Consider the following 25,744-nt stretch of genomic DNA (forward strand, 5'->3'; position numbering starts at 1 on the left):
TTGTGGAAACCGCAACCACGTGCGTTGTGAATCGTAAGATCACAGTCTTCCTCCAAAAGTACCACAGGAAGCGCGGGAAAAATTGCCTTGGTGAAAAATAGTGAATACCGATCCCGATACATTGCCTTGAAAACAACGAAAAACTCCGAAAAGTTCCGAATAGATTATAGTCTCGATAAAAAGCAGACAGGCATTATCTACTATACATTTGCGAGAAGAAATATAAAAAAAAAGCCATTTAACATTTACTTTTAATTTATACATGGAAATTTACTTTTAATACAAATAGTAATAAATATAATATTAATTCTAAAAAAAAAAAAAAAAACTATCCCGCAGAAACGCAGTAACACTTTCTAAATGTATATCAAATAACGGACCGCCTCCTGGCGGCCCGTAATAAACCATTCGGAACCACCTGGTGGTACCCGTACAGCTCAAATTTGAGAACTGGAAATAATAGCCCTATCGGTCTCCTGCAATGCCCTGCAATTCGTTTGATGTACATTTTAAAGAAAACAGAGATAACGGCCCACCATTCACTACAATATCGTTGTGAAAAGATAAAAAAGGGACAAATTATAGTGAGCAAATGTACACATTTAGTTATGATAGAAGACCTCAGACGTTTGTTATAAATATATAGAAAGTTGTTTTTCTATTTAACGCGTGTGTTTCGAAGTTCGTGTTATCAAAATCGAGTGGGATATATACCCGTTAAATGAGCCCGAGCTCCGTATCAACGCTTTTATAAATTTTTTCTTTTTATTATATTTGATCAGTGTTTATGATCTAATAAAGATTTACTATAGTCAGGTACTCTTCAGACAATTGCTTAAAAAATAAAGTCTATTCATGATCACAAATACAACACTAGATTTCTACACAAGAGCAGCATCATTTCCCTCCATATGTCGACGAGAGAAGGGACGTAACTGTTACAATCAATTTGTTGCAACGAAAGTGTGTTTTTGTGTGTTTGCTACGGATATGACAAAAACTTTTTACAGCGATTTTTTTTTACAACTTCAGTGTTTATAACTTATATCAAGTAATATCAAAGTCAGATATCTTGGATACATGTACGGGGTAACCTATTTCTATTCTTTTTTACAGCGGTGGTCATTTTTCTACGGGGGCCATTTCTCTTCATGTATAACATGAAGAAAAATAACCCCTGGGTCTTTTTTCATTTGAAAAATCAAATTATTTTATAGCAAGGGGGGATCATTATTTGGCGTCGAAAAATGACCCCTGGTCATTATTCTTCTTTACACCGGCCGTCCATTCTATGTTCAGAACAAAAAAAATCTTGAGACCTCGAGATATAAGAAACAGTAAGTTATCAGGAAATGACACGTTTATAAATGATATACATTTGGCTGAAGATGTGATGAACAGGATTCGTTTTGTCAACTGCTTCAACGCTTCATTATAGAATTTTAATCTAAAGACACTATCCAAAATTTATATAAGAATTTCTTTTCTGGGTAAATGATTACCATGTCGTCTCCACTGTCCTATTTAAAAGAAAACGAGAAAAAAAAAACCAGTTGTTTTTATTGACACAACATTGCTAAAACATAACAAAAACAAACACGAATTGATTCGAACGAATTTTGTAAATGTTGATACATATAAAGGTACATGAAAGATTCACAGTCAGTATATCCAGTGTATGTGGTATAAATGAGATAATAAGATAGAGTCATCACACAACATACCTCTATAACAAATACATGTGAATAATCATTTCATGCATGTCTTTTACAATTATAATTATGCTATGGTTATCATTTAATAATATGCTATGAAATGTGTGTGTTGTGCTATGAATATTTGAAATGAAAGGCTAAATGATACGATATGTTATGGTATAAAATGAAATTTGAATAAAAACCCTCAGTGTACAGAAGAGTTCAAAACATTTGAACTAAAATGATAAGAAGCTAAAGTGTGTCATTGATCTGTAATATAAAAGCGAGTTAAATCATGCTGTATTCTATGCTATGTACTGATATGATGAATTGCAATCATGAGATTATATGTTATGGTATCGGATTCCAAAGCAGTGGTATAACATTTCAGTGCTATGTCACATTGTATGCTGTGGTATATGTTGTAAAAGATACATGTCTGCTTGAACTGACTGAAGGCATAAGTAAGACTTGTCCAGCTGAATAAATAAAAGATACATAATAAACTAGTAGACTAATTGTTCTTGAACAATTAGAGGTCTTTCCACCTCATTGTTTCTTATGATTGAAATAAGATTGCTTCAATAAAATAAAGTATTTTTATGCGTTACTTCATAAAAGTGTGTCAAACGATTAAGTTTGCAATTCTTTATTCTTAACCTTGACCTTTGACCTTTATGTCATTTTGATCTAACAAGGTAGACGCTTCAATACCAAGTGGTCCGATGTATCTATGATTTTTGATTCAAAAGGTATTTGTGTTTTTATTGAATGTTTGAAACTTTAAGGGGCAATAACTGCTAGAAAGGGACTTTGGACCTTTTCGGTATGAATGAATTGAAGGAGCGTCTAAGTGTTCTGAATACATTAGTAAAAGTTTCAAGTCTCTATCTCTAACGGTTAACGAGGAGTAGCGATAACAAGCATTCTTTACAATAGGGGCAATAACTCTATAATTGTTACATGGTAAGGGTCAAAGGGTTATATTTTGAAATGTCTTAAGATGTCCTAATACATCCATGAAACAGTTTTTCTCTACCACCCTAAACAAAAGATATCTAAAAACGCATTAATTAAGAAATTTTCAGATGACCTTGACCTTTGACCTTTATGTCATTTTGTTCGGCCAAGGTAGACGCTTCTATCCCAAGTGGTCCGAAGTCTCTATGACAAATAATAAAAAAGTTGGAAGTGATTATATAGAAATGTAAATACATTCAGGGGCAATAACTACTAGAAGGGGGGCTCAGATCCTCTCGGTATGAATAGATTGAAGAACCCTCTAAGTGAACTGAAGTCATAGGTAAAAGTTCCAAGTTTCTATGTCTTATGGTTTCAGAGGAGTAGCGATAACAAGCTTTTTGTACACAAGGGCAATAACTTTGTAAGTTCTTGGAGTTATCAAGCAAAGGGTCATTTGGTACCATAACTTTTAATGACCAATAACATAAAGAAAAAATTGTTTCAATATCTTTTGAAATAAAAAAGCTGTCCCTGGAAAAAAAGAGAAGAAAAAAAATAAGAATAATAATAAAAAACATAAGAAAAACAAAAGGTCTTTCACCTGAAAGGTGGAAAGACCTAATAATAAAAAACATAAGAAAAACAAAAGGTCTTTCACCTGAAAGGTGGAAAGACCTAATAAAAAACATAAGAAATACAAAAGGTCTTTCACCTGAAAGGTGGAAAGACCTAATAAAAAACATAAGAAATACAAAAGGTCTTTCACCTGAAAGGTGGAAAGACCTAATTATTCGGGATGCACAAACAAATGCATGTATTTCTATACGGTAACTTTTCATCTATAACACGAAATTATTTGGTGATAAGACGGGGACACCAAACACGTCAACTTCACAAAGAGTGAGGGCCTCAGTTATCTTGGAGATCTTAACGAATCTTCCCCGTGGTAATGTGGGACAGTCGATGACGACCAGCTGTGACGCGGTACCGGGACCAGCAAAGGAACCACAGGGAGTGTTGACATCAAATTCTGTCAGCCCTACAGTGACGGTAACATCCTGCAGCCGGAATGACACATCTAAATAAAAGTCAAATTATGGTCATTTAGGATATGTACATAACAAAAGAACAAGCTTCTACACCAGTTGCACGGATCAGTTCATTATGCTTTTTGAACAATACGCTTCACTTTTTACACAGTTCTGTTAATAAAATAAAAAGTTTTGTGAATGGTGTGCTTGCTTTTATAATGAGGTGGTCGTGGCCTGAAGCCTTTTACTTTTTGCGATAAAAAGTTTAAAAGTAACATACATGTGCATCATTACAGGCATCTTCGCCAGCCAAGGGTTTTCGGTCCACTTTGCTCCCCATAAACCCTTGGCGGATTTCATTACGAAAACTCGGTGACAAGCTCCGTTTTATGATTGGCTGCAGCTGCGAGTAGCTGATCCAATCGCAGTGCTTGTAAATATAAACTTTAAAAGAAAACACATGTGTGATCTTTGGTAAAACTTTCGGTGCTTTTAACAAGTTGAGGCACAAGTTCTCGAGTACAGTGCCTCCCCAACGATGGTCTAACCAGATCGCTTTAAAAACCTATATATTTTACTGGGATTATACGTAGTTCTGCAAACTTGTCAAGGCTCGCGTAAATGCATGGGAAGTAAACATGGCGAATGTAGAAGTTGCCTATCCTGTTAGTATATTCGTTCCTGCTTATGGTTATTGCTTTTAAAGGTTCAATGAGCTCTGTTTTATCTTATTTGTTTGGTTCACATTATTCACGACAACGATACCTGGTTTTATGACATAAAAGCTTTCATATAAATTGGAGACTTTTTCACTCCCGGTACAGATCCTTACAAAACACTACGAATAAAACATTCCGTGCTTTCCCATGGTTATAACTTAATTCGTATTTAATAGCATCGTTAATTATGCTCCGATATTCGGTAGTCAACATGTTTTCAAGTTATATTAATGCCGTAGTGTATATAAAACCCGTTGTTTAATTCGATTAAAATGTAAATATGCAAGGGGCGCAACTCAAGTTGCTCACTAGATAGCGCCACCACATCACCGAGTTTTCGTAATGAAATCCGCCAAGGGTTTATGGGGAGCAAAGCGGACCGAAAACCCTTGGCTAGCGAAGATGCATTACAGGAGAATATAATAATCTTTGTGAAAAAAAATTGCTTTTCACTCCTAATGTCTGGACAGTTATCGACTGTTATAAAGTTGTTCAACTCATTTTTTTTCTATTCAGGTATTAATTCTATTATCTCAGGCACATGTTTCTATATGCAAGTCTAACCGAACACGCCATCGGATATTTTATCTGAAACGACATCTTGTGTACAGTCAGACATTTCGTTTTCTTTTCAGGCTACGTGTATTTTGCATGTATTCACACATTTCTTTTGATATACACAATTAGTTCATAGCTTTTTTTCATTTTATGGACACGTATTATATCTTTACTGTATGCAATGGATTGAACATGCATTTCAAATTTCTCTAAACCCATTTTTAAGAAAAACTAGCGATTTTTGTACCATATACTCTTGAATAACATACACAGTAACGGTTTTCTGATGTCTGATGGCCAGTGATCGGCCAGATGTAAACATTTTTAATGGCTGTGTGCGCATGGTTTTGCGCATTTTATTTTCAAGAATTCGTAAGTGCAACGTTATAACTTTTTTTCTTGTGTTTTTATTTAAAATTAGCATCATTATTTACGTATATGAGTTGAAAAGTGGTTTTTATTTCTCAAAATTATCATCTGTATTTTTAATGAGTATAAGAGTTGAAAAGGTGATTTTATGGCCTTATATGTAATTGGGTAAAATCAGTATGGTGCTCACGAAAGCATCGTTTCCCAGTATGGTAAACTTCTGCACAATACCGAAACAAAGTTAACATTCAAAGCTGCCATAACTTGTTTTGTTACGAATCTTTGACAGGGCATCAGTGGCAACATTTAAACAGTTTAAATGCTTTATTTGTTTTCAAAAGTTGTATTACCCAATTAAAACTCCAACATGCAAAATAAAGAGAAATGCATCATTGAAAAAAATTATACATTACCTGAACCAAACCAGGAGCTATAGTTCTCCGATGCATACTGTGGAATCATTAATTTTCGTGGGGGCCAATTTTCGTGGATTGCTGAAATTTTATAGGTTCGTGGGGACGTAATTTCGTGTATTTTCTTATACCTACAAAATGAAATATTACTTTATAACCCTTATATATTATTCGTGGAGGATGTAAATTCGTGGATGAGAGGTACCCACGAAATCCACGAAAATTGAGCCACAACGAAATCTAATGATTCTACAGTAATAAATTCGAACTACAATTTCCTTTATTAGCCAACCCGCGTTCTTAGTTTCCCCGTTTCTATTATATGTGTATAACAGTGGAATGGACCTTTTCCGAATGGACATACAATGCAAACATACATGTACTATCGACCAAAGTTTAGGATGTATCAAACAGTGGATTTTAATTTGAATTCTAAATTAATTTATGGGAAAAATGAAATATTTTGATTTTTTTTTAGATATTTGAATTTAAAAGTTCCATGGGATTTTACTTTGGAAAAATATATCCCACAAAAAACCTTCATGCAAACCTCATTTGTTTTCGCGATAAAGCATATATACAGCAGCCCAGATAAAAACTTAACATGCCTAATGCCAATTGTTGTCAAGTACCTGTTCATATATTCTAACAACTACGTAATTTCATTAGTAAGCCTAAATGAATTGTAACCTGCAAATTGCAATGGCAAAATCAATGAGCACTTTTTAGCTCACCTGAGTCAAAGGCTCAAGTGAGCTTTTCTGGTCACAATTTGTCCGTTGTCGTCGTTGTCGTTGTTAACTTTTCACATTTTCATCTTCTTCTCAAGAACCACTGGGCAGATTTCAACCAAATTTGGCACAAAGCACCACTAGGTGAAGGGGATTCAAGTTTGTTCAAATGAAGGGCCACGCCCTCTTTAAAGGGGAGATAATTGAGAATTATTGAAAATTTGTTGGTATTTTTTTTAAAAAATCTTCTTCTCAAAAACTATTTGGCCTGAAAAGCTAAAACTTGTGTGGAGGCATCATCAGGTAGTGTAGATTCAAGTTTGTTCAAATCATGGTCCCCGGGGGTAGGGAAGGGCCACAAGAAGGGGATCAAGTTTTACATAGGAATATATAGAAAAATCTTTAAAAATCTTCTTCTCAAAAACTATTAGGCCAGAAAAGCTCAAATTAGAATGGAAGCATCCACAGGTAGTGTAGATTCAAATTTGTTCAAATCTTGGTCCCCGGGGGTAGGGTGGGGCCACAATTGGAAGATCAAGTTTTACATAGGAATATATAGAGAACATCTTTAAAAATCTTCTTCTCAAAAACTATTTGGCCAGAAAAGCTCAAATTAAAATGGGAGCATCCACAGGTAGTGTAGATTCAAATTTGTTCAAGTCATGGTCCCCGGGGGTAGGGTGGGGCCACAATTGGGGGATCAAGTTTACAAAGGATTATATAGAGAAAATCTTTAAAAATCTTCTTCTCAAAAACTATTAGGCCAGAAAAGCTCAATTTCAATCGGAAACATCTTCAGGTAGTGTAGATTCAAGTTTGTTCAAATCATAGTCCCCGGGGGTAGGATGGGGCCACATTTGGGGGATCAAGTTTTACATACTAGGAATATATAGAGAAAATCTTTAAAAATCTTCTTCTCAAAAACTATTAGGCCAGGAAAGCTCAAATTTGAGTGGAAGCATCCTCAGATAGTGTAGATTCAAGTTTGTTCAGATCATGGTCCCCGGGGGTAGGATGGGGCCACAATAGGGGGATGAATTTTTACAAAGGAATATATAGAGAAAATCTTTAAAAATCTTCTTCTAAAAAACTATTAGGCCAGAAAAGCTCAAATTAAAATTGGAATCTTCTTCAGGTAGTGTAGATTCAAGCTCGTTCAAATCATGGTCCTCTGGGGTAGGGTGGGGCCAAAATCGGGGGATCAAGTTTTACATAGGAATATATAGAGAAAATCTATAAAAATCTTCTTCTCAAAAACAATTAGGCCAGAAAAGATCAAATTAAAATGGAAGCATCCTCAGATAGTGTAGATTCAAGTTTGTTCAAATCATAGTCCCTGGGGGTAGGGTGGGGCCAAAATGGGGGGATCAAGTTTAACATAGGAATATATATATTAAAAATCTTCTTCTCAAAAACTATTAGGCCAGGAAAGCTCAAATTTAAATGAAAGCATCCTCAGGTAGTGTAGATTCAAGTTTGTTCAAATTATGGTCCCTGGGGGTAGGGTGGGGACACAATGGGGGATCAAGTTTTACATTGGAATATATAGAGAAAATCTTTAAAAATCTTCTTCTCAAAAACTATTTGACCAAGAAAGCTCAAATTGGCTGGTAACCATCCTCAGATAATGTAGATTCAAGTTTGTTCAAATCATGGTCCCTGGGGGTAGGGTGGGGCCACAATGGGGATACATTTTTATACATAGAGAAAATCTCTAAAAAAAACTTCTTCTCAAAACTATTAGGCCAGGAAAGCCCAAATCTGAGTGGGAGCATTTCCAAATCGTATAGATTCAAGTTTGTTAAAATAATAGTCCAGTGGTATTGTGAGGCCACAGTGGGGGATGAATTTTTACATAGGAATATATAGAGAAAATCTTTAAAAATCTTCTTTTTAAAGACCATTTGGCCAGAAAAGCTTTTACTTGTGTAGAGGCATCCTCGGGGAGTGAAAATTCAAAATCACAGTCCCTAGTGGTAGGGTGGGGCCGTGATGGCGGTTTGAATTTTTACATATGAATATATAGAGAAAATCTTTAAAAATATTCTGGGAAAGTTAGTGTGAAAGCACAGGTTATGCAGATATAAGTTTGATGAAACCATGATACCCTAGAGAAAAGTGGGGCCACAAAATGGGGGGGGGGGGGGTATATAGTAATAGAGAAAAATCTTTACCAAAAGAAAGAGGTGGATAAAAATTGGCAGATTTTCAATTCTTTTTAGCAAGATCTACTGTACTTAGTTGTCAAGATAGTTTGATACTGTAATGCTTATTTGATCAGAATTAAGGCAATTGTTGCTCAGGTGAGCGATGTGGCCTCTGGGCCTCTTGTTAAGATTGGTCAGCTAGGACAGTATAAGATGTAATGTTGCAAACAAATTATGTGATGGCAATGGAAGTTTTAAAACAACAAAAATATTTCAATCGCAAAACAATTTGGAAAAAATCACAAACAGCAAAATTTGCAATGTCATAATACAGCGTACAAATATGATATGCGGTTCTAGATGACGAACTCGTTCGTGTATTATGAGAGCGAGTTTGACACCCAAAAATCTACAATCCTTCATTTCGTGTATTATACATGTACTTACAGCAATTGGATTCTTTAATGCTTAGGTAATGCTTAGCGAACTGATTCACGACCAAATAATTAGATTATCGGACAACTAGCAACACCAGAAACAATTTAGAAATGCATGATTTAGTCCTAAAGGTGTTACAGAGCATGATGTCCGGAGAATGAAAACTCCCTCAAAAAGTTTTGGATGGAACAATAATGGTGGTTTTGAAAAAATAGTTTGAACAGATAAAGTGCTACTCTACCCGGGTATCATGATTTTAACAAAGTTAAATCTGCACTACTTGAGAATGCTTCTACACAAGTAACAGTATTCTGGCCGATTGGTGTTTGATAAGGTTTTTTAAACAAATTTTCTTTGTATTCCTATATTAAAATTTAACCCCCTCATTGAGGCAGACTCCTACACAGGGAACGTGGCTGGCACGATTTTCATGCGTGTTACTTTTCGTTAGAAAATCATGCAAGAATCCGATGAAAAGTTTCTCATGCGAATAAGTTCCCATGATATTTGCATGAAAATTGTGTAATTTTAATGCGATTTTTTGGGGCATGTTTTACATGCAATAAGATATTTAGTGTCAAAATTATATAAAAGTATGCTAAATTCACATGAAAATTGCATGTTTTTTCATATAAAAATTATGACAAATCAATCCATAACACTTTTAAAACATTCTTTCATTCATATATATTCACATAGTAGTATTTTTTTCAAACAATTATTGTAAAAAGAGTTGACATTAAGGCAATAAAAAATTTAAGGTATAAATCAAACATTAGAATGAAGTTTAAATTTTATAAAAAATATACATGTGTTCAATACTTTTTTATGTCTTTGTTCATGTAAACATGTAAAACTTTGCCATTACATGAGTTATGCCCCCATTTTTAGAGGGTCAGTAAACATGAGGATTTATTATATGTATGGTACATACTGATTGGATTGGTAATCATTGTAGATACATACTTTAAGTCTTAAGTATTTTAAGTACAATTAAAGAGTTTGCGTGTACATGTATCACACCTGTCAAATGCAGTTTCTGAATTCTATATAGTTAACTGTACATCTATGTTTAGAAATGCTTTTATATCTATGCTAGACAATGAAAATTGGCTTAAAACTCTTAACAATGTGATACACGTTTTCCATGATTCCAAATGAGAAATGCACAGAGCTGTCATACTATTTCAGAAGGAAGGAGATTAACATCAGCAGTACTTAACTTGTTGGCATCATTAGTATTATAACCATAAACCTGTGTTAACTTTTAGAAAAATCATTGTTAAAGTACATATGTATTGTCATTTTAAAAACAAAAGCGATTACATACGAATCACCGCTGTAAAATTAATTTTCTGTTCCTGACTAAACCCCCTTACATTTTATATAACGTGTGTGTCGGGTGTATTCCTCATACTCATTAGTACAGTATATAATAAAGGGGGTTAGAGCCAAAGGATTCTCGAATTCCTTATAACATGTTATAAAAACTGTATCTTTAATGTTGTGATTTTGAAAATACGTACGAGCGTATTCAAAATCTCATTCAATCCTATCCAAATATTCTGACTCTATAAACTGAGGTGATATATTGTCCCATTCATGTATGTCATCAGGTAATTGTTCACGCAATTATTTCTTTATCGTGTTACTTTATTGCAAAATAATACCAATTATACATTTTCTATTTGCAGAGAATACAAAAAAACAACACCCAGATCGACAATCATTTTATTTTGGGAAGGGGGGGGGGGGGGGTTAACCATTTTAATTTCACTTATTTGATCAAAGGTTTGGACATAAAAACCAAAATCAAAACTTCAGTATTCTCTTGATTTACTATATTTCGATTCAATTTACAATGCTTTTACTTTTTACACTTACCTCCGTATTGATCAATTCCTCTGTTGAGTATTCTGACAGATGTGATGTAATACACCGCCTGTAGATCCACCCTCCACCAGGGATTGGTGTCGCCATCACCTGTGTTTGTACACTTGTCTAAAACATTATTTGTTCCTCTGTTGCCATCCACTGCATACAAGGCGATATAGTCAGCTTTTGTTGATGACTGGTCGGCAGGTTTATCTAATGCCATATTCGTGAGAACTGTCAACGATATTACAAGAAATAATACATTTTTGATAATGATAAGAAAATTTTATTCACTATAATAATTGTTAGAAAAGTTTCCTTTAAAAGATAGAGCTGTAATTGAAAATATGCAATTTCAGTTGAAACCCAATTGACTTGTATTCAACACTTTTCAGCATCAAGATGTTATGTCATGGTGCTTCCTATGACGTATCAACAAGTTAAAAATTCTGAAAAATGGATTTATTTAATTTGAAGGAACAAGTATAACAGGAATATTTTTGTAAATTCACATTTTAAATCGTCCTACTTTTGTTATAGCATTTTTCACACAACAAACATTTAGTTAGTTTTGAAAAAGCGAAATGTTTCTTTTTATGGTAATAAAAATAATTGAATCATTTTCGAAAAAAAAGGTGTTCAATTGCGTCAGTGTTGAACATTGTAAACTGGTTATGAATACAAAAAGTAAGGTTTGAATTAAAACAAAACAAAATAATAAAAATATGCATACCTGATAATACACTTTATATATTCACGGTAGAAATCCTGTTTCCTTTAAACTAAGCTATAGCGTCATCGAACGTTGTAGAGCCTAAAGGCCCCGCCTACATTTGTGTACTGTTTATTATCTGCATTTGACTCCTATTTACAATTTCGCAACAAAGTAAAGGTGACAGGAGGATATTTTTTCATACAATTCACTGTATCTAGGGAATGTGAGTTTTCTGTACATGTAACTAGAATTCCCACGTTTTCATTCAGCACAGATACCTTTTACTTCTTGTACGGCCAATCACTATTTTTCTGTGAAAATTAATAGCCAGTGCATTTATCAGCAAAGTGGTTTCTCTGAGATTCAACACTTTTATTTGCCAATTTCTCTTGATTTTCAGCTTTTTAGACCTCCCAAAACTTATTTCTCTGTAAATGGTTTACCTTCCATACCGAGCGTATATTGCAACATCACACGTCAGAAGCTTACTGGTTTATAGTCTACTATGCCCCATCCACCTACTCTTTGTATTATTTAACTCCCTTCTGTTACTTGCAATTTCATTGTGTAAAGTCAACACAGCAGTCATAGTCGCAAGTTTCGTATTTTGCTTTCTGATTCTCATGTACATTACATTAATGGCTTTTAAATTGCATATCAATTTTACAACTATTATAATTTGAGAGAGAGAGAGAGAGAGAGAGAGAGAGAGAGAGAGAGAGAGAGAGAGAGAGAGAGAGAGAGAAAGAGTGAGTTTACCTTCATTACAGAGTTCCCCTGTGAATCCACCTGCGCATGTACACGTGAAAGATCCATCGTTGTTACTGCATCTTCCTCCGTTGTGACATAGATCGTCCAGACACTCATTAATATCTTCAAAAGTTTATGAGGTAAAATATAATAACTTATAGTTTCATAAGTCGGACATTAAAAGAAACATGGTATTAAATAAGGAGAATGTATATTACTGTCTTACAAAGCGCATCCTAATCATTGTTTAAGGAGAAATTATAATGTTAGGCTATGTGTTTGAATATACTAGCATCATAAATATAATTCAAATCTAAACAATACTAGCAATGCTCTAATGTATATTTTGAACTAGTCTGTTAAGAAGGTGTTTTTACTTCGCATAATTCGTTATTAGTCCTCTACCGGTTTCACCGGAGGGGACTATAGCTTTCCTCTGCGTCCGTCCGTCTGTCCGTCTGTCTGTCCGTCCGTCTGTCTGTCCCACTTCAGTTTTCCACACTTTTTTTCTTTATGCATTTGAGGAATAATATGAAACTTGCTGAGCAGCTTCAAAATGTCAAACTACAGATCAAGTTTACACTTTTGTAGCGTCTGATTGACATATTTTCGAGAAAATTAATTTTTTATATTCCATTTTTTTAATTTTCGGGTTCGTTATCGGGTTCGGTGTGTACCTGAATAAACGAGGTCAGTATGTAGTCAGTAATAATATCGTGCGTTACTTGTACCATTCCTTTTCCTGTACCATTCCTTTTATCATTTCTAACAAACAAATAAATTCTATAAAATAGTGTCAAACATTGTGTTGTAAATTTAATCGGCAGGGTTTTTTTGTAGTATTATTACAATCGGGTTCGTTGTCGGGTTGGGCTGTTTAACAGTTTCGTTTGATTCGGGGTACAGAAGACGGTAAGAAATGATATTGTGCATAACAGTGCATTGTTTTCACAAATTTTTACCAGCGAATACAGAATAGACTTGGCGAAATTACAGGAGATGAAATAAAGAGTATTATTTTACCTATTTCCTATTTAATTTCTATATCAACTATATAGTTTTAATTTCCTCTGTTCTTTTATCTCTGATTAAAGCATGACATCTCGTTTACAATAGCTCTGAAATAGTTGTGTGCTTGGAACCTTTCATAGAATAATACAAACCGGTAGGGGACGTGTATTGCTTATGCAATACTCTCAGAATGCTTGTTTTTCTTGATGTACGTAACTTTGCAATAGAATATCTTCAGCTGAATAATTTTGGCAAAAAAGCCCCCCTTCCCAACAGAATAAATATAGTTAACCGTAGATACACATTTACATATATCCTATTTTACAGCGAGAAATTTCACAAGAAAATCTGTTTTAATTTTCCCTTTAAGGATTTACTTAAGCGTCTACTTAAAAGAGAAAGAACATATAAATGTACCAAATTTTGTTGACAATCTCGACATTTTAAAACATATGTTTCCACATTTAAAATGTAGGACGTAACACAATTTCTAGTTCCTTACCTTCATTACAAACTTTCCCCCTCCATCCGGCGTTACATGTACAGGTGAATGAGCCAGGTGTGTTTGTGCACTCGGCTCCATTGAGGCAAGGGTCTTTCTGGCACTCATCAACATCTTGAAATATTTAGGTGATATTTAAATGATTACAATGATTTAATTAACTGCAAATTTTCTTATTGGAAACGCGGACGTGTCCTACATGCGTTGACAGGACAGCTGATGCCTAACTTTGTCGTTTAAGTATAACATAACATACTAGAGCCGGAGTATCAATTGTTGTCTTCTTTAACCATATGGTTACCTTGACAATATTTTGCATCTCACGTTTTAAAGCTGATTGAACAGAAATAAAAATTGATCTTTAAAAAAAAACAACCACCAAAATAGAACTACAAGAACAAACATTTTAGGCTTTCAGTGCATTGTTTTTTTATTGATAATCATGTTAACATCAAACATTCTTTACCTTCATCACAAACTATCCCGGTCCAACCGGCGTCACATGTACAGGTGAATGAGCCGGGTGTGTTTGTGCACTTGGCTCCATTGAGGCAAGGGTCTTCCTGGCACTCATCAACATCTTGCATGAGATATTTAAATGGTTACAATGAATCAATCAACTGCTAATTTTCTTAATGGGAACGTGGATGTTCGCTACATGCATTTACATGACAGCCGATGCCTAACTTTACCGTCTAAGTAAAACATAACATACTACAGTAAACAAAATTGTTTTCAAAAATCATACCTGTAGAAATGAATGCATTGTTTTTTCCATGGTTTACGTATTTCATTTTGAAAAGATATGTCCTTTAAAGATGTTATACATTCTTTAGTACGTAATTTTTTGCTCAGTTGTACGTGTTTTATTTCATGTTTTTTGGAACATTTCAATTGCCTATCATTTTATTTGCAAAATATAACTATGCATAATAACTCTTTCACTGCGTTATTCTAAACCGTTGGCATTGCTGGTGCCATGAACGTGGCTCAGTACTCGTGATATCGAAAAAATTAGTAAACCCGTTTCATTTTACATTGTGTGTTCTTGAAACCAAAAAAAAAATCAATTCATGGTTTCATTTACATGCATTTAAAATACCATTTATCATTCAAAACTAAAGCATGAATAATTTACTTCCTCCCGTATCATTTTAGCATATTCACCTTCACAGACAATGTTGTATTTCCACTCTCCGTTTGACTGACAGTTCAGACGCCCTGAACCAGACTGGGAGTATCCGTCAGCACACGAGCCGTGTATCCTCCTGTGTAGGCCAATGGCGTCCTCACGTTTTATTGAACTCAAACTTATTCCGTTTTGATCGGGTATTCCACAATCTTATGTATAAAGGCAAATAAAAAACAATGTAATCTTACACTGAAATTAATATGATTAATACCTAAGATAAGAGGCTACATTTTACTTTTACAAAAAAGGCACGACAATGTTGTTAATTTTTCTAGTCTATTGTGATATTTTCCTCAACTTACAGTTAGTTTGATAAATATTTATATCTATTAATTTATACTCCTGGAAGTATTATAGTATATTGTGTTAAATTAAAACATAAACATAATACATGATACGTATTTTGTTAAAAAAAATTTAGCTCTCTTTGACACTTGAGGTTTTGTCAATATGCCTAAGGAAAACCAATTATGTAAATGTAACACATGTTTATTTTTAATGGATACCATTAACACATGTTTATTTTTAATGGATACCTTTAAAGCAAGGTACCGGATGATTTTACCTGACAAAACACATTCAAAGAATTTATCCTCAGAATATCTCTTGTGTTTACATGTCTGGTTGATTTCACAGGTTGAGTTCGAACAAGCTCCAGCCAGCTCCTACCAAAATAAAACATTGATGAACACGAGAGTTTACTGTAAGTGTAATTTATTTAAACTACTTCAATTTTTGAAGTGTTTATCTAAATGTACTGTATATATGTTTGTTTGCTTGCTTATTAAAAAATTGTATGCAACGGAGTTTTGAACGTTTAAAAGTGGTCCGCTCAGATGACAAATTTTGAACCGCCTGCCAATTGATATGATACTCATTCTAAATCTTCGAAGTGTGTGACAGAAGTCGTAATCGGTTACACTTATTCCTCCATCAAATATTTTATCAGTCTATGTATTTATAACATGAAGGGATGCTCTTTGTACTAAGTACATGTACAATATGTTTTATTAGGGTCTTCCTTTTCCAACGGAAGAGTCTATTGTTTTCGTTAGGTTTCTTTTTCTCTATTTTTCACTAAATTATTTCTTAAGTTTTTTCATAAAACTTGAATATCTCGAATATGCTACAACGAATTTTTATGAAATTGTCACGAATAATACAAAATTTCAAGGTTATTTATAACGCACATTTTTGTTGATGACGTCATTTCCGGTCGGCTGTTATATTTGTTTTTATTTTGTAAAAAGTTATTTTGTTCTCCCTATTTCTCAAAAATGATTGAAGATAGAAAATTGAAAGTTTCAGGAATGATAGATTTTTGAATTCCTAGGGCCGATAAGGTAAAACCACGATCGTCCGTCACTTCCAGTCCGCTAAAACAGCATTTATGGAAAATACTGTTTTATAAATTTTTCAAATTTATAATTTACATTTTTTTCCATCGGAATATGTTTTAAACTTATCATATTTTAATAAAAGCAGGCCGTTCGTCAGTTCTTGTCGTCGCCGAAAGTGTTTCCAAAATTCCAATGTTTGGAATTTTAAAGCATATACGTTTTGTAGACATGTTTGTACTGAATACAAAAATAAAAACCGTTTTAAAATCGGACAACGCATTGCAGAGATATTGAAATTCAAAAATGACCTTATTCCTGAAATCTTAATTTTGCATTGTGGGACCAACACATTTTTAAATAGGAAATGAATATAGTAACTCGTACCAAATGTTAACGTTTCAATTCAACCCTATTATTAACTAATAATCAAACGGAAGACCCACTCGTCGTCGCAACAATATCGTATCTTGTTATACATGTATACTATTCACATGATGACACTCTGCCATACAGTCAACTGAATGGTCTGGCAATGTGACTGAATGGCACATATATGCCAAGCAGTCACATTTCAGTTCCCGTTCAATTGACGGAATGGTAGAGATTCATCCGGTGATTTTTTGAATATATCCAGAATATTTAAATAGCGAATTCACATATCCTATTTCATGGTCAAATGGGTCGAGACTACCATTTAAAAAATATCTATTTCAATTGTTGGGTTATTAGACGGATGCTAGAAGAAATGAAAAAATCTGGCTTAATTTTCAGGTTTGTGTGCGTTTTCGATGTAAACAAAATGTCTTGCATAAAAGACATTTTATGTTTCATATCACGTAGCCAATCCACACAATTTATTCACTTTTGTTAAACTGGTCGACAAAATTTATTGATTTCAGTTAAACATGCTTTACTGCGTCAACAGTTTTTAATCATCAATTTCATTTATGCATCAATCATCTTGGTATCGATATTATAAAGAGATTACAAAGTTGTTTTTTATTCTGCTCGACTGCTCACAGTACTTTGATGATTTGACAAATTTTCTGCCAGCTGCTTCGACCTGCGTGGCTGCAATAAATGGCTGCTTAATCAATTTTTTTCAATGTGACAGCAGTTTTTTTTTTATGCTGAAAACCGCATTAATGGTAAATAATTAAAGTGTCTGAACGTTACACTTTAAGGTAACTCCGTACCTACAAAATCATGGGTTCAAAGTTAAAAACATAACTTTTTTTTAACTTAGTGGACTTGAATTTCATCAAAAAATCAATAAAATATATATTTATCCATACTATTTAAGATGTAAGGTAATAAAAACCAAAGGCTGAAATTATCATCTGAAAATCACACTTTTTTTGTTTAAAAATTAAATACAAGTGGATGGATACTTGTTTGTATATTTAAATTTAATTGCTTACTTTGCTAAAAAACTAAAATTAATTTAAAAAAAAAGAAAAAAATTGTTTACATTAGAAAAATTATAGCATTTAGATATATCACTCAGAGAAAAGAAGAAAAGAGTTATTTCCCTTTGTCATTATTGAATTATGTCGAATACAAGGATGAAAAACGCTTATTAAATATCTCCAAGTAAACAATGATTTGAGTTTTTGATGTGCACCTATCATAACATAGAAATTACAAATCTACTTGCAAGAATTTTAATGAATTCATGGTTTATGTAAAATGTATGACGTCACAGGAGGGTGGACTTTAAACAGAATTATTACTCGCGAAGCGGTTATAAAATTGTGCTGATTTTTGGTCTTACGTCGTCCAAATCGGTTCTCACTAATTCAATCGATACCTGAAGTGTTCATGAGCTGAGACCAGTGTACGCAAGCTGAGAAAGGGGATATAAGCTAAGAAAAGTGTATATAAGTTTATATAAGTAGTTAAAATCGGAGACAACGTATACTGTGGAATCATTAGATTTCGTGGTGGCTCAATTTTCGTTGAATTCGTGGGTACCTCTCATCAACGAATGAACATCCTCCACGAATTTATAAATTAGGGTAATAAAGTCATATTTCCTCTGTATGTTTGAGAGAATACACGAAATTACGTCCCCACGAAGCTGTAAAATTTAAGCAATCCACGAAAATTGGCCCCAACGAAAGTTAATGATTCCACAGCATAGGCTGAAACATAGGTGCTGAAAAAGTCTGTATCTGGAATGGTATTGACACTGGAAGCCAGAGGAAGGAAGTTTTTTTTTGAGTTGTCCGCCCTTTGGGAAATTAAAAAAAAACATTTTTTGAAAATATGTATGGTAAATTATGAATTTCTTTAGCATATTCGAAGAAAGGGAAAGCTTTTGCAACTTTTTACCAAGAGAAATGTGAGAAAAGTACTTGAACTAAAAAAATATATTTAAAAAATGTAATTTTCCCCATAGACTTCTATGTTAACTTCAACATATGGTAAATTTGTTAATATTCATTTTTTTTTTATAAATGTCATAGGTGAATTATTATAATATCAAAATCACACTAAAAATTTAATGATCAAACTTGTAATTTATTAGATATGAAATGTGATGGTTATGGATAGACTCCCTTGACGTGTATAATGATATTAACATGTACTGATTGTTTGACTAGGTATATTAGTTAGTACGTTGACGTCATGGAGCGACGCGTTTCTTTGAACAACGCATGCAGCTGATGTTACGCGCAATACAGTAAAATTTAAATATATTCTTATTCAATCAATTGTTTAGAAAATTGCCTATTTAATATACTTTGTTGCTAAGATAGAGCGGTCAAAGCCCAATACGATAAAATCATCGGGTGTGCTCCGAATTGGCTACTTTTCTTACCGGGCGATAATTAGGGCACATGCCTAACACTCGCCGTATTTTTCACATTTATTCCATTTGGTATAAATAGTTATTCTCAACTTTGTACTCATTAAAAGGGTAACTCGTCAATTAACTATTATAACTAAATGTTTACCTACAGTACTGATCAGACCCAACTAAACACCAGAGTAAACCCCAACAAAACTCCGGATTCACTTTTTGGGTTTACTTTGGGTTTACTGTCGGTCCACTCTAGTAAGCCCGAAGTAAACCCAGTGTTTAATTGTGGTTTACTTTCTGCTACGTCGGGTCTGGTCGGTAATGTACATATGAGAGTGAGGAAAAACGTACCATTTGATTAATTTGGTATTCTATTTCTTTGTTGCAGTGAAAACGTTTCAGAAACATTTAGTTACATTCTATTACATCACATTCAGGAAGAATGTACAAAATATACATAAATGTGTACATTATTTAAAAACATAACTTTAACTAGAGACGAGCTCGTTGCAAGCAACGATTAGGTTTTCCGTCGTAGCTGCGTCATACTTGTGACGTATTACAAAAAATTGATAGCTGACCATAGTACAATATTAGATGTGTAAACACTGAGAAACAAAGTATTATATTTCTGTGACCGCGTAGATTTTACGGTGATAGAGAATTCGTCTGGATCTGCATCGGTCGTGTGCAGTACGAACCGGGTGAGGGAATGTTGGCGTAAAGTGTATAAGGTAAAAGGTTGGGGCGCGCTGTGGGCCGTAAGCTAAAACGTAGGGTGGGTTTGCCATATTCCCGAAGGTCCACCAGTATACAGTTCCAGAGAAATTGATGCAATTGATGCAGGATTCCACATTATTGGACGAGACTCAACGATGGCAACATTATAACAATTTAACAGACAGACATGTTACAAACAAGTCGGATATGGCCAGAAGTGGCCTCCGGACTCAAGACTCTGGGAGAGTCGGACGTGGCCAGGGCTGGCCGCCGTATTCCAGACTGCGCATTGACAATTGTACATAACTATTTATAAGAATCTTAACAATGAGTATAAATTGCAATTGACAGGTAATGATATAAGTAAGCTGAGTGAAAGGTTCACAGATATAAAATAAGTAAATAAACTCAATGAGTCTTTGATGTCCAAGAAATGAAAATCTGATAATTGCACAATGTTGTTTTAAGAGATTAACAGTCCTTGAGACATGACACTCTGTCTCTTTGAAATCACATATAAAGTCTAAAATTATAAGTGTCAGTCACTAAATAAAAAAATAACTTTGTAAGAAATAAACTGTGAGAAAAAATTACAAATTTTACAAGTAAAGTAAAAAAAAAATTATAATTGAACAGTGCATTTTGCACGATGATACTACATGTTTATAAGCAAATACAGATCTTAACACGTTGTCTCTAGTTTGATTCGCCGCATTTTATTCACAGAGTGGGACTGTGGTTATGCCCGGTACGAAGGTAAAAAGACCATTGGCAAACGTTTTACACGCATTTTTATCGAACGCAAGCGCCAATGAATCTCTTAGTATATATGCGGAGATCCTGGAAATTTTACAAGGGGTTTTGAAGAATAATTTTGTATTTCGAGGAGGGGGAACATGCGCGGATCAGAAAATTTTTCCGGGGAGGGGGTTGAAAAGTCAGACGGTTATTTGAGTTTGCCAAAGGATGTCCGAGGCATATTTGGTAAGTTTATAAGGTACACGTAATTGACAGAAATTTCGTCGGGGGGGGGGGGGGGGGTCTGGAACCCTTCCCCTTCCAGATCCGTGCACGGAGAAGACCGATGCCGGTAATTTTACTATAATTTTAACAATTTTTATTTAATTATTCATGTTCATAATTATCAGAAGACCAATATTACCTTTCAAAGCAGTTAAAACTTAAGATAAGAACCATTTAGTTTCGGTGAGTATTGCGTCCGCGTACGAAAATAAGGACAATTTTCAAGAAATTCGGATGGACGATCTGTGTCCTAGGTCGTCCATCCGATTCTTTTTCTGACTAAAAGCTACAGACCTGCAGTTAGAGATTGTCAAACTCTTATTGATTATGTCAATTTGTTTGTCTCAAAGAATCATTTTAATCAATAAAGTTTTACCTTAAAAAAAGAAAGAAATCGGGCACAATTTTCAATGTTAGCATTTTACAATTTTATGGTCTAATAAAATTTCAAGAAACAACTCTTCATTGCTTTATCCGAAATATTGCATGAAAAAAAATTTACATCGCATTTTTTAAATTACAAAAGGATATTCAAAATGAACTTGGATTAACCGCTAACAAACAGGCATAAAGAGAGACTGAGAACCAATTTCTTCTCTTTTTTTTTTTACATCAAAAGAAATTCAAAAATAAATCAAAATATATTTTTTCTATGCGTTAATGAAAATGTAGATCAGCAAGGGGTTCTTTGTCGTGCAAGCACCTACTTACATATATAATGTAACAGATTGTTACACGGGTCTACAACGATGACAAATATCGAAAAGGCAATATCGTGGGTGAAGGATGAATGTGTAGTTTGTTTTTTAAGTTTATTTTTGATACATGTAATTGTATTTATCTGGATCGGTTATATTTGTTAGTTTGTTTTGTTTATTAAAGAGGGGAATAAAGAAATGAGTAATTTCCAAGCACGTAGCATCGTGTTTGAAAGTGGGCGGTGGGGGGGGGGGGGGCAAACTCATCCAACAAATCCTGACAAGCAAAAAAAGAATTTTTATTATTTTTTTTAGAATTTTCCAGAATTTTCAAAATTTCACTCATAACTAGTGGGTATTGTTTTTTAACAAAAAACACATGTCTCCCCTTTATTATGTATTTGTAACAAAATGGAAGAACCTGAAATGGACCATCAGTTTTAAGAGATAGGAGGGAAATTTTAAAACAAAACATCTTGCTACATGTACTGATAGATGGTATATTGAGCTGACCCGCCTCTTTCTTGCCCTTCATGGCCAGAGACTTGAGGATATGTGATATATGTCATATGTGATATATGTACGTGTCATATGTGATGTAAAATAAAATTAATTTTTATTTCTATTTAGTATACATACTGTCAGCATTTTAGATTGGATCAATGTGATAATGTAACAGATACACACCATACACATTAAACAGAGCAAAGTTTATATGCAACTGTAATCCAGTGATCGCCTGAAAGTACTGTTGATGAATCTGTTGGAGTTGTGTTGACAATGGCAATCCGAAGATTAGAGTCTTTCCTTGTTTTTCTACCAGAAAGGGAACGACGTAATCCCAGAATGAAGAAATTAATGGGCATGGGTCCATCAATCCATGTAAAAGGCAAAGAACTTGATTCGGCATTGTGGAGATGGGCCAATATTTCGATAATCTGAGTATCCATTAGAAAAGTTGGTTCATGGCCTGGTATACCAATTATAGAATTATACTGATGAATAATGCATTTGTCCAGCGTAGGTTGAATTTCAACTTCTAACCAGTTGTTGGTATTATGAAATATCCATGCAGTGTTTGCTGCCACATAGCCACATGAGACACTGTATTGTTGGGTACCAAGTGTGGGAACAACATTGAAGCCAACAGTCTGTAGCCACTGTACAAGATGAAGTGTGTTGTTGTTCCCACACCACATATCCACTACTCTCGCTGCTAAACCAAGATGTTGGTATAATGTTGTCATAAAAGGTGTATAGGGTAAGGGAAACTGTGGCGTGAAAGAATCGGCTTCAAATCCAACAATTGTTTTCCTTTTGTCTGGTATCTGTTGTTTATCAGTAATAAGCTTTTTGTTTTGAAGGTTTTTATACCTTTTAACAATTGGCTGGACTTTGGTGTTTGCTTTTACACTTGTTTTTTTCTTTTCTGCTTTTACACTTGTTTTTTTCTTTTCTGCTTTTACATGCTGAACTTCACATATGTTAATGGAAATATAAATTGGCAGATGAAACGAAAAATAGGACGATAATACTCCACTTTTGAAAGATGGTATATTGCATATAAAAATGTTGTCGAGAGTTGAGCCGGCAATGGTTGTTGGGGAATGGATTACCTGCTGGAATTCAAGTGATAGAAATGATCTACCTATTTCACCAGTGCTGTTGTTAAAGTCACCAAGCACAACAATCTTAGGAATGTTGTTAGTTTTGCAAATATCAAGCAAACACTGTGGTATATGTAAAAACGATGCAAGAGAGGCATTGCAGTGCCTGTACACAGTAGCAACCATCGTGCTAATTTTGGGATAGAAAATGCAGATCATTTCATAGTCATCCTTAGCATCAGTTTTTACAATATGGAAGGTGGTACCAATTTTTATATAAACAGCAGCTCCAGCCCCTCTGTCCTGAACACTATTTACAGATTCTAGATTGAATCCATCAACATCATAACATGTCTGATTTGAGTCTTCTCCAAGCCATGTTTCTGTAGCACAAAAAACATTAGGCGAGTAGAATTCTAGTATTTTCTTTACATCTGGGAAATGTTTTCTAAGTGACTGTACATTGTGATGTAGAAGTAAGAAATTATCTTCTCTTTCATTGGGCTGTAGGACAGAGTCTGTGAGTGACAAAACCTCCATCTGATCCAAAGATTGTTTTACACTAGAATCAGCATAAATCACAGAAGGGTCATAGTCAAGTAAATGCAGTCCCTCAAGATGTGTGACCCTACTGAGTGCAACGTATGCCATTCCACCCTTGAAAACTCTTTTGAGCGACACTGCTACTTCCTTGAATGTTTGTCCCTGTACTTTATGAATAGTACAAGCCCAAGAGAGTGTAAATGGGAACTGGAATCTTGTTATATATCCAGTTTTATACTGCACTTTCTGGGACAAGATTCTAAATGGTACACATTTGTCATCGCACGGTTGTGTAGTATTACGAATTCTGTAATTATTACCAATGTGCTCATCGTCAAACTGTAATACAATGTATTCTGGAAATCCGTATGGCATACTTCCATTAACAATATCTATTACTGTTCCAAGTGTTCCATTTACTAGGCCATCGGTTGTGTCTATGTTCACTGTCAACATAACTCTAGCACCCATTGCCAGTTTCAGTTCAGATTGTAAGCAGGTATCTAAGTTCTCAAAGGGTGTCTGTCTTTGAAACACTTTACCACTTGATGAATGTAATATGTCAACTGCTGTCATGCTGATTATTGGTTTTCCAAGTTGATGTAGTTTGGAAAGGTTATGATGACGAACTTGTTCATTAGTAGAGAAGATATGAATTGCATCACTTGGACAATTTGAAGTTTCCAAACGACTTCTCAAGAGATTTTCCACATCTTGATTCATGGGATCATCACGATCCTTTGTTCGAATTATGTTTAAAGCTTCTGCAAAAAGTAAATCCTCTTTCTGTCTCATTATCTTTTGTAATTTGTGCACTTTAAACAAAGTCCACAGATCTTGTGGAAGAGCTCCTGCGTCAACGCAAAGAAGACTTTTGCCAAACACGGGTGGTATCTGGTAGAAATCTCCAACACATAGAACAGATATGCCTCCAAATGGTTTTGAATTCTGCTGCAGGGATTTGATTTGGTTTAGTCTTCCCGATATATATGACAAAACCGTTTTGCTGACCATTGATATTTCATCAATAATAAGTAGCTGAATGTTTGAAAGCCTGGCTCGTAGAGTATTTAAATCATTTTCACCAAGAGGTTGATACTGTGTTTTCATGTTCTTCTTCAATGCAAAGGCTGAATGAATAGTCTGACCATTGATGTTCAAAGCTGCTTTTCCAGTGTAAGCAACTTTAAGAATAATGGCATCATCTGGTGTTTCACGTATTTTGTGAAATAATTTGTTTGCCATGTGGTAAATGCAGTGAATGAGCAAAGACTTTCCAGCTCCCGCTCCCCCTGTCAGAAATATGTGAAAATTGTCATGAGAGTTTGAGTGTAACACCTGCAAGCACCACTCTTTTATAAAATTGAGCAGTTCCATTTGTTCTTTATTCAGCAATCTGTACATCTGCAAAAGCTTTTCATCAGTTATGGTATTGGGATTTGGCTCCGTGTACACATTCTGTGAGTATGAATTCTTGTTTGTCTGTGGTGTAGATTTCATTTCAGGAATGTCTACTGCTGAAAGAAATTCTTCATCATCAAGCAATTCCTTTTCTTCTTCATTTTCAATTCTTTCCTGTTCTGAGTTAGGTGCCACTTGAGCCCATGCTTCTTCCAGTGGAGGCATGTCTTTCATTAGGGACCAAGTCTCATCAAGCTGATCAGTTAGTTTTTGGAATTGTTTCATATTTTCATTAACAATATTACAAACTAACGTCAATCCTAATTTTCCTGTTTCATAGTACTGTTGGAAGGAGTTATACTCAGATGGAAGAAATCTATTTTCTCTGTGAGGACAATATAATCTCAACAAATTAAAATAATATTTCTCAGGATCTTTGGATTGTGAAAACTTTGGATATCTAATGACTGCATCCTTTTTGGTCCTTCTTGTAAT

The 25,744-nt window shown here is 34.4% G+C and overlaps 1 protein-coding gene across 1 annotated transcript in view; it reads right to left on the minus strand.

Annotated features, from left to right (window-relative positions):
• Positions 1-3,499: 3,499 nt before the first annotated feature.
• LOC128174596 (neurogenic locus notch homolog protein 1-like) overlaps positions 3,500-25,744 on the minus strand; it is a 34,134-nt gene continuing 11,889 nt past the window's right edge. The window contains exons 2-8 of the mRNA XM_052840110.1: positions 15,677-15,776; positions 15,087-15,260; positions 14,386-14,499; positions 13,920-14,033; positions 12,416-12,529; positions 10,951-11,175; positions 3,500-3,738 (exon numbers count right to left, since the gene is read on the minus strand). Coding sequence (XP_052696070.1) covers positions 3,500-3,738; positions 10,951-11,175; positions 12,416-12,529; positions 13,920-14,033; positions 14,386-14,499; positions 15,087-15,260; positions 15,677-15,776 — 1,080 coding nt within the window. The remainder of the gene's footprint in view (positions 3,739-10,950; positions 11,176-12,415; positions 12,530-13,919; positions 14,034-14,385; positions 14,500-15,086; positions 15,261-15,676; positions 15,777-25,744) is intronic.

Source organism: Crassostrea angulata, chromosome 2, assembly GCF_025612915.1.
Source record: "Crassostrea angulata isolate pt1a10 chromosome 2, ASM2561291v2, whole genome shotgun sequence".
Lineage (NCBI taxonomy): Eukaryota > Metazoa > Mollusca > Bivalvia > Ostreida > Ostreidae > Magallana > Magallana angulata.